Below are 11,015 nucleotides of genomic sequence, written 5' to 3' on the forward strand. Positions count from 1 at the left end.
ATCCATATGTCATTAAAAATGACCCCAAAATACAAAACACACACACACACACACACACACACACACACAAATCAGTCGATAGCTACTGTACAGAATACAACAGAAAAGCATATATAATCGTTTCCGTGTTCCCGGTCGCACATTTACCCAACAATTTTATAGCAGTTCTTTTAATGTTTATTTGGCACCCTTATTCTGAGGGTAATTTTCAGTAATACGTTTCCAGTTTTGATTCTGTTTTCTTACAATAAATAAATCTCAAAGTTTTGAGTTCCAGGAAGCTGTAACGGAATTTGCGTCACCAACGCAAAAAGCCGTGGTGCTCCCTGGGAAGTGTAGTAGCATATCCCTCTTCTGTCGCTGTAAAAGTCTTACATACACTATGGTAAAAGCGCAAGTGGCTTTGTATATCAACCGATATTCAGGATATACCACATTAAATATTCCCAATAAAATCCTACACCAATAAATATTTCAAAACGTAGCTCATGCAAAGGAACATAGGAAAACATTGTGTTTCCGTAAAACCGAGTTGTTTTTGTTCATCCATTTAGATTATATAAAATTAATATTTATATTTATTATCCTTTATGTATTAACAATACGTAAAATGTCTTGTTATTAGTACAACTTGGAAAAAATATTGTGCAGATGTAACTATTATTAACTAATTTAGAAAAACGAAGAAAAACATGTCAAAGTAAAACTACATCTCCCATGCTGCATCGCGACAGAGTTGTGTAACTTTCCAGCTTCTTCCAGGCGAAAACTCTCGCGGCCGTAGCAAGTTAGCTAGCCACATCGGCTAAAATAGAAACATCGATCTAGTTTCGTTCTGGATGTTTATTAAAAGTTTATTTTGTGTATAAAGGTGGAGAGTTGTATCGCTCGGACAGGACGAGGTGAAAAACAGAAGAAGAGAAAAGAGACAAAAGAAAAATCGGGGGCGAATCAGAAATCAAACATGTCCTCCTCTTCCTCCTCGCAGGCATCTTCCAGGCGGCAGTGGTGTTATCTATGCGACTTGCCCAAGATGCCCTGGGCCATGATTTGGGATTTTAGCGAAGCTGTATGTCGCGGGTGTGTGAATTATGAAGGTGCAGACAGGATAGAAATGCTAATAGACACGGCGAGACAGTTAAAACGCACCCATGTGATGCAGGACGGAAGGTCTCCAGGTCCCCAGCCGGGTGGTAAACACGGCCCTGGGGCGAAAGATGGCGCACTGGATGGGGGAAGAAACACTGCTGAGCGGTTTGAAAGGAGCAGAGGGGATTTTGTACCTACTAGACTTCCTAATGGGCTGCCCAGGTTGGAAGATGGTGCTGTTGCAGAGGTTAGCAGGCAGAGTCCCAATGCGAGGAGGACGATGGTGACAGGTGTGCCGCCCAATTTGATGGCCCAGGGGATTGTGGGTACACCGCATGGCCTCTTAATCGGCGCCAGATCCAGCGGTGCACCGCTGGCCATCTCTGCACCAATGTTGAGTGAGCTTGGGAAGAGACAGGCAATGGGTGTTGGGATGTCGTTCGTGAGCTCGGACTTTGAAAAGGATTTGAAGGAAAAACAGAGGAATGCTGAAGCACTAGCTGAACTTTCCGAAAGTGTCCGGAACCGGGCTGACGATTGGGCTGGACGTCCGAAATCTGTGCGTGACACTCTCCTAGCGCTTTCCAGCTGCGCACCGTTCAACGTGCGCTTTAAGAAAGACCATGGCCTTGTTGGGAGGGTGTTTGCATTTGACGCCAAGCTTGGTGTGGATTTTGAGCTCAAGGTGTTTGTCGAGTACCCGTGTGGTTCAGGTAATGTTTTCTGCAGCCTGCTGGCATTGGTGAAGCAGATGTTCCAGGATAGCCAAAAAGACTCAGGCAAAGTGATCAGCTCAGGCTTTAAATACGTTGAATATGAGAAGCGGCATGGTGCTGGTGATTGGCGTCTCCTTTCTGAGTTACTCAGTGATGCTGTTCGGGCATTTAAAGAACCACCAACACCTGATTCACTCCCTCAGCCTTATTTGGATGCTGCCTGTGCCATGTTACCCACTGCGCTCTGCCATCTTGGACGCCCCGGTCAAGCACGAATGCGGCGCCGGAAAGCTTCTCCGGATCCAGATGGCGCTGAGAGGATGATATCAGAGGAGCAAAGCATACGCCAGCATTGGTACCCTGGCATGACCGCCCACATTCCCAGCAGTTCTCTCGCCAGTGCTATGCCTGGCCAGCCTCCAAATCTCCAGGAGGTGGTTCCTGTTTCCCATGGCAGTGATCCTTCACCTATCAGCGCCCTCATGAGTGTTGCAGACAATGTTGGTGCCATTAGCCAATCACCAAAAGACATGCCAGGAAGCAGTGGCGCTCACGCTTCCAGTTCTAGCCCTTCTTCATCTGGGCAAAGACGACAGGCATCACGTAACGGTGAAAATGGATCCGGAACAGCTGCGGTTGCCACAGCAATGCCCCCTGTTGCAGCGGCAGACCAAGGATCTGAAATCTCTGGAGCCTCTGGAGCTCCTCTTTGTTGCACCATTTGCCATGAAAGGCTTGAGGATACACACTTTGTACAGTGCCCTTCAGTACCCGTGCACAAGTTCTGCTTCCCCTGTACCAGGGAATTCATCCGTAATCAGGGCTCAGGGAGTGAGGTTTACTGCCCAAGTGGTGATAAATGCCCACTGGTGGGCTCCAATGTACCCTGGGCATTCATGCAGGGGGAGATTTCCACCATCTTGGCTGGAGATGTGAAAGTCAAGAAGGAGAGGGACCCTTAATTTAAAGCAGGTATGCCTGACACATACTGAAAAACATCTGTTTATCTGTCTCTCGCTCGCGCTCTCTCTCTCTCTATTTATATATATATATATATATATGTATATATATATATAAAATATGTATGTGTGTGTGTATATATGTATGTGTTTATATATATATAATGTGTGTGTGTGTATGTGTGTGTGTGTATATGTATATATATATGTGTGTATATGTAATATTTAAAAATTAGGGCTGAAACCAATGATTATTTTCATAATCGTTTTGTTGGCCGATAATTCTTTTCGATTAATCGGATTGGCGGGCAAACTTTCAGTACCATTTTTTCGTTTATTTAAAATAAAATCCACAAACTGAGTGTTAAAATATATACTTAAGACTAAAACTGTTTGTCCAAAACAGAAAAGAACCCAATACACACAGACATGCACCAGAATATTTATTATTAATTTAGGACTGTAGTTTAACTCAGTGCTTTTTGTGCATCCACAAAAAGTTTTTTTTATATATATATATATATATATATATATATATATATATATATATATATATATATATATATGAATGAAATATAGAGTAGTATTTATGCATTACTTTTTATGGATCTACAAAATGCACCGAATTAAACTACAGTCCTAAATTCATAATAAAATCTCCCTTTCACTGCACCTTTTGGTTTCTGTTGCTCACTGCTCTTAGGCATATTATTTTAATTTTATATAGTGTTATAGTGTTTTAGTTAGACATTACAGATCTTACTTGCACTCCCACTGCGATTGAGGAGCAATGCAGCCTCGTTACTAACGGATCACTTCTGTTATAATAAACAACAGAATTTACACTTAAAACACACAAATACAACATATAATGACAATAAACTTAAATTAAACTAAACCTTTTAAGCAGCTTGCACCAGTTTCCCCAACCCCTTACCCACAGTGGTGCATTTTGGATATAAACATAAGTTTGTGCTCGTGCATCACTGTTGTGCTTCAGTGCTACACAAACTCCACTTTATGAAGTTTGATCTTCTTTGGGCTGTTTAATATAAAATGCTGCCCTGCCTTAGAGCACTTGGAGGTTGCACATTTTCTTCCTCAGTCACTTGATGATTTTGCCTCCGTCTGATGGTGGTCATGTTGGGAAGAAAAGGTAACGTTGACATAAACAGTAAACTGAAGAAAGTCATTGTCGGTGACTCTGGGTATCTGCTAAAGTTAGCGGCATACCGTTACGTGCGTATACTTCCGGTTAGTAAAAAACGAATGTGTTCCTTTTGAGATTATATTACCTTTCTAAAATCCATACACTAGACCAGTGGTTCTCAACCTCTGGACCCCTAGCATATTTCGAACATTGAAAATTTCAAGATTTTATTTTTTACATTTTATTGTTGGTGCGACATTTAATTTGACTCGTTGAATGATCTTTTGTTTAATTTATCCATCAATGCAACACTTGAACTTGTCTACCAATCATAGGTTTTTGCAAATTATCATTTCATTTGTAAATAAATTAAAAATAAATCCATCAATGAACGATAGTCAGCTCAGCTAACATGATATTTATGAATGCACGCGAATAACCAAATTTATTTTAAAAAATGTTTAAAAAATGTAAAAAATTATATATATATATATATAGATATATATATATATATATATATATATATATACACACACACACACACACACACACACACACACATATACAGTGAGGGGAAAAAAGTATTTGATCCCCTGCTGATTTTGTACGTTTGCCCACTGACAAAGAAATGATCATTCTATAATTTTAATGGTAGATTTATTTGAACAGTGAGAGACAGAATTACAAAAAAAATAAAATCCAGAAAAACGCATTTCAAAAATGTTATAAATTGATTTGCATTTGAATGAGGGAAATATGTATTTGACCCCTCTGCAAAACATGACTTAGTACTTGGTGGCAAAACCCTTGTTGGCAATCACAGAGGTCAGACGTTTCTTGTAGTTGGCCACCAGGTTTGCACACATCTCAGGAGGGATTTTGTCCCACTCCTCTTTGCAGATCTTCTCCAAGTCATTAATGTTTCGAGGCTGACGTTTGGCAACTCGAACCTTCAGTTCCCTCCACAGATTTTCTATGGGATTAAGGTCTGGAGACTGGCTAGGCCACTCCAGGACCTTAATGTGCTTCTTCTTGAGCCACTCCTTTGTTGCCTTGGCCGTGTGTTTTGGGTCATTGTCATGCTGGAATACCCATCCACGACTCATTTTCAATGCCCTGGCTGAGGGAAGGAGGTTCTCACCCAAGATTTGACGGTACATGACCCTGACCATTGTCCCTTTGATGCGGTGAAGTTGTCCTGTCCCCTTAGCAGAAAAACACCTCCAAAGCATAATGTTTCCACCTCCATGTTTGACGGTGGGGATGGTGTTCTTGGGGTCATAGGCAGCATTCCTCCTCCTCCAAACACGGTGTGTTGAGTTGATGCCAAAGAGCTCCATTTTGGTCTCATCTAACCACAACACTTTCACCCAGTTGTCCACTGAATCATTCAGGTGTTCATTGGCAAACTTCAGACGGGCATGTATATGTGCTTTCTTGAGCAGGGGGACCTTGTGGGCGCTGCAGGATTTCAGTCCTTCACGGCGTAGTGTGTTACCAGTTGTTTTCTTGGTGACTATGGTCCCAGCTGCCTTGAGATAATTGACAAGATCCTCCCGTGTAGTTCTGGGCTGATTCCTCACTGTTCTCATGATCATTGCAACTCCACGAGGTGAGATCTTGCATGAAGCCCCAGGCCGAGGGAGATTGACAGTTCTTTTGTGTTTCTTCCATTTGCGAATAATTGCACCAACTGTTGTCACCTTCTCACCAAGCTGCTTGGCAATGGTCTTGTAGCCCATTCCAGACTTGTGTAGGTCTACAATCTTGTCCCTGACATCCTTGGAGAGCTCTTTGGTCTTGGCCATGGTGGAGAGTTTGGAATCTGATTGATTGATTGATTGCTTCTGTGGACAGGTGTCTTTTATACAGGTAACAAGATGAGATTAGGAGCACTCCCTTTAAGAGTGTGCTCCTAATCTCAGCTTGTTACCTGTATAAAAGACACCTGGGAGCCAGAAATCTTTCTGGTTGAGAGGGGGTCAAATACTTATTTCACTCATTAAAATGCAAATCAATTTATAACATTTTTGACATGCGTTTTTCTGGATTTTCTTGTTGTTATTCTGTCTCTCACTGTTCAGATAAATCTACCATTAAAATTATAGACTGATCATTTATTTGTCAGTGGGTAAACGTACAAAATCAGCAGGGGATCAAATACTTTTATTCCCCTCACTGTATATATATAATATTATTTAAACATTAAAACTTTCCTACGGACTCTCTGCAATTAGTCTGACATGGTGCAGCATGCAACATTGTTGTTTTGAGCATGAAAAATGATGCTGCAATTAAAAAATGAACGCATCTACTCAGTTCATGAGTAGCAATGCATGAGCCGAATGAGTCAGAGTCACAGCACAGATCAGATCAGCAGGAGTCAGATTTTATTTATTACGTGACGAAAGTGAGGCGAGCTGGGTGACAAGATGATGTCGGACGATTTGGTTTAATATAAGCGAGTTTGTCATTGTACTGTTTTGTTGTTGTTGTTGTGTTTTCCATGAAGAATAATGATGAACCCACCATTAACCCTCTTACCCCTAAGTTCCCACAGTATTATGTCCCATAACCCTATATTCCCCAGAGAAACAGCGCGCCAACCCTGAGTTCCTGGGCCAAAACTCAGCATTTTAATTTGAACATTTTTAGGCCTTGAAACAACTTATAATAATGTATTTGTGTAATATTACTTTGAAAATGAAGCAGTTCAGTGTTTTTACTAAACTTAGAGCACAATTCTTATCTAGAGAAATTACGAAAAAATGCTCGCTAAAATCCTTCTACTCATTTAGAAGTACCATACGAGCATCAGCGTGGTCAATGCCTTTGAATAAATTCAAGTAAATAATAAATAAATAAATAAATGCATTTTAGTGCCAAAAGTCAAGTTTCTGGTGATAATCAGACCAGCATGTAGTGTTTTCACGAATGCACAGAAATGGTCCCGTTATGACTCCAGACCCCTGCAGTGTCAGTCGCACTGGTTGATGCTGAAGATGAAGATGGATCAGGGTCTGAATCAGGAGAGTTTGCGCCTCTATCAGTTTCGGTTTCAACATTGCCTGAACTTTCACTGCTGTCACTATCTAGAATCCTCTATATCGGCCTTACGGGGATTTGGCATAGACGACCAAGCCGGTATATCGTCCTTACGGGAATAGATCAAAGACGGGCAAGTCGGTTTTTCGGCCATACAGGGTAAGAGGGTTAAAGCAATTAACCTCCCCCAAATTGCCTCTAATTTGAAAGCAAAAGTGAAATGCACACCTCTAGCATTTAAAAGCGAGGGGGAAAAGAGGGAAATGTGCCAACGAAGTGCCAAAGCCCACTTTCACAGCAACTTTTTTCTGGCAGGCTCTGCAGACAGGGTTACCTTCTTCTATTAAGTTTCCCTCAGCATTTTTATATAATCCAAAACATGACCACACTGCAGATTTGGTCTTCTTGGAAGATTGGAAAATCTCCTGAGCGTGGTCACTGCCTTCCACCAAGTTCTCTATCTGAGCTAAATAATTGAAACAAGCCTAGTGACAACCATCCATCAGTTTATAGTCAAATATAAAACCTGTTTAAATGATTTCAGTGTGTGTATCAGTACTTTTAGTACATTTTCAGCACATTTTAACAATATTGTGGTAATACTGATAACCGTGATAGTTTTGGTCACAATAATCGTGATATGAATCTTTCATACATTAAATCTCTATGGCCAAACGTTGCATACCCCTTGCAGAATCTGCTAAATCTTTAATACCGTTAATAAAATAAAAGGGATCATAAAAATCCCATGTTGTTTCTCATAGCAGATGTTTATATATAGTCCACAAGACAAGAGAATAGCTGACTTTATAAAAAAAAAAAAAATACCCTGTTCAAAAGTTTACATACACTTGATTAATACTGTGTGTCGTTACCTGGATGATCCACGACTGTTTTTATGTTTTGTGATAGTCGTTCATGAGTCCTTTTTTTGTCCTGAGCAGTTAAACTGCCCACTGTTCTTCAGAAAAATCCTCCAAGTCCTGCACATTCTTTTCTTTTCCAGCATCTTCTGCATATTTCACCCATTTCCAACGGCGGCTATATGATGTTGAGAGCCATCTTTTCACAATGAGGACAATTGAGGGATTCGTACACAAAAGTAACATAAGCTGCAAACATTCACTGATGCTCAAGAAGGCAACACGATACATTAAGAGCCAGGGGGATGTAAACTTTTGAACGGGATGATTGGTGTAAATTGTTAGTATTTTGCATTCTGGGAGACATAAATATCTTATTTAGCGTCTGAAGGGTGGTACTAAATGGAAAAAAGATCTTTAAACAAAATAACAATTTCCACTATTGTTTGCAAAGTGATTGCGCTCTGCTTTGCTAATATACCCTGTGTAAATGTGCTATGTATTTTTCTATTTCATCACAGGAAGTTGCAGTTCCTGAACCCCAAAGATGACCGACACCACAGCACTGAAGAGATGACTGTTCACATGCACACGTACTCTTCCTCAATTGATCTCATTCCTCTGTCCACGAAAAGAATCCTTCCATCCATCTATCCATCCTCATCAGTGTTGATGAATAGTCCCTCTGTCCCTCCATAATTCTTTGTCAATTACTCTATCCACCATTTTTCCCATCTTCTGCCCACAATAAAATCAATCATCCTTAATCTCCCTCTTTTGCTCAATCCTCTCGTCACTTCTTTAACTTTCTCTCTCTCTGTCTTCCCATCCCTCAACCTTTATTTCTGTCTTCTCATTACACATCACATATTGTGCATTTTCTCTATCATCCCATCATTCCTTGTTTACCCCTTTTTCTCTCTCTCTCTGTTACTTCCCTCATCAATTAATTTCAGTTAATTTCAATTTATTTCAATATGTTTAGTGCTTTTATCAAGACAGCCATTTTCCTTTTCACTTTTCTCCCACCTTCTTTCATTCCTTAATTAATGCCTTTTAATGGACAATCAGTTAGATTTGATTTGCTTGTTGTTTTTTCGTTCTTTCACCCAAACATATAATAGTGCTTTACTGCAGAGCTAAATTGTTTTATTTAAGGTTTTACAATCCCTTTATTTTTTACACTTTTATTTAGCATTACTGATTCCCAGGAGTAGATTTATCTCGTATGCAACATCAGATGAATGGTTAACCTGAACGAATGTCCTACAAATGCATATTAGCAAAATATTTATCTACAGTTTTCTTTGTGTCAAATATAATTGATCAGCCAATACTGATATTTTGCAGTGGATCTACAAGTTTAACAACTAACTGAACTTTGTCACCCATGATTCTGTAAATCCAGGGTGGACTGCAGCCTGGATGAGGCACTAGTCACTAATTGATTTCTAAAGGTTTCTTGGTTGATTGACTACATTTGGCAAAAGAATTTGCTTTTGATTTCTTTTTCTCCCACCTGTATCTTTAAGATCAACAACAGCACTGTAGTAGGCATGTGCCGATGATAGATAAGCATATTGCAATAATTGCACAGTATTTTTTTTTTATCATGGTTTAAGATGATAAAAAATGATATGATAAAAAAAAAATGAAATGATATTGTATACTTTAACCAGTCATTCTTAAATTGAAACAACTGTCCAGTCTGCCATGTTTTATTATCTGCTAAACAAAATTATAGACAGTTGTCTTAAATAAGGTATACAAATGTCTTTACGCTAGCACAGATTTCATTAGATTTATTTTTTTTAAATGGCACTTACCTAGTGCCTTACCTCTTATGAATTGGGATACCGCAGTTGTGACTGTAATTTAAAGTTCACAATAACAACATTGTCAAATATTGCAATATATCATATCACAATCAGTGTTTTATTTTTTTTAAATCACTGATAATTGGTACATGCCTACAGTGTTGTGAGATTCTTTTGTATTTTGGTCAAATACATCTATATATATATATATATATATATATATATATATGAATATGTGTATGTGTATATATATATATATATATGCATATATATATATATATATATATATATATATATATATATATGCATATATGTGTGTATATATATATATATATATATATATATATATATATATATATATATATATATATATATATATATGCATATATGCTGCATTAAAAGTGCATGTATAATAGAAATATTTATATTTTATACAATATAGATTGTAAGAAATATTTGCTGTTAATGGTTATTAGATGTGCAATTTCTATAGATTTGATACCACAAACAAAACCAAAGATAAATGTGCTAAAGATTATTATATATTACATGTTTATGTATGTATGTGTGTGTGTGTATATATGTGTATATATATATATATGTATGTATATATATATATATATATATATATATATATATATATATATATATATATATATATATATATATATATATATATATATATATATATATATGTAATGACACATTATTTATATATATATATATATATATATATATATATATATATATATATATATATATGTGTGTGTATATGTATGTAATGACACATTATATATAGAAAACATAGCAGCATAAAAACATGGCTTTTGTTAAATAACAGCGCCATATATGGGGAATTGTTCATGTAATTATATTGAATCATGAACACAGATATTGTTCTTATTAAAGTGTTAGCCGATCAGTATATTTTGTATTCTAACACTGTTGAGTTGAAGATATTCATTTTTTTAAATTTTCTACAGTTGTTATTGTACTCTGGGTATTGTACCGTGTGTATGGATTTTTTTCTTTCTTTTTTTTTTTTTGTTGTTGTAATATTACTCCTTTCACTCTACATGTTCTGATATGTTTAGTCCTCACCTCTTCGATTCTGTTTTATGAATAGAAAATGTATCTCTGGACAAATGTGTGTGTGTGTGTAAACAGAAGCACTGTTTTGTTTAATCAGCTCTTGGATTGTATTTAAATTAAAAGGTGACCTGCTTTTCACTTAAAATTATTCACACACGTTCGCTTTGTACAATCACTTTAAAGAAAACTTTTCTTGAGGGGAACTTCAGAAGTTTTTATTAAATACGTCCCTAAAGACCTCAATCTCCTGTTTTTTTATTATAATTATGATAAATATATTTAAT

The 11,015-nt window shown here is 37.6% G+C and overlaps 1 protein-coding gene across 1 annotated transcript; it reads left to right on the forward strand.

The window, feature by feature from the left end:
- Window positions 1-722: 722 nt before the first annotated feature.
- On the forward strand, window positions 723-9,849 carry irf2bp1 (interferon regulatory factor 2 binding protein 1). Its single transcript, XM_017465717.3, has 2 exons — window positions 723-2,777; window positions 8,344-9,849. The coding sequence occupies exon 1, from the start codon at window positions 965-967 to the stop codon at window positions 2,765-2,767; it is 1,803 nt and encodes a 600-aa protein (XP_017321206.1). The 5' UTR covers window positions 723-964; the 3' UTR covers window positions 2,768-2,777; window positions 8,344-9,849.
- Window positions 9,850-11,015: the final 1,166 nt, after the last annotated feature.

Source organism: Ictalurus punctatus, chromosome 4 (assembly GCF_001660625.3).
Source record: "Ictalurus punctatus breed USDA103 chromosome 4, Coco_2.0, whole genome shotgun sequence".
NCBI classification, from domain to species: Eukaryota; Metazoa; Chordata; class Actinopteri; order Siluriformes; family Ictaluridae; genus Ictalurus; species Ictalurus punctatus.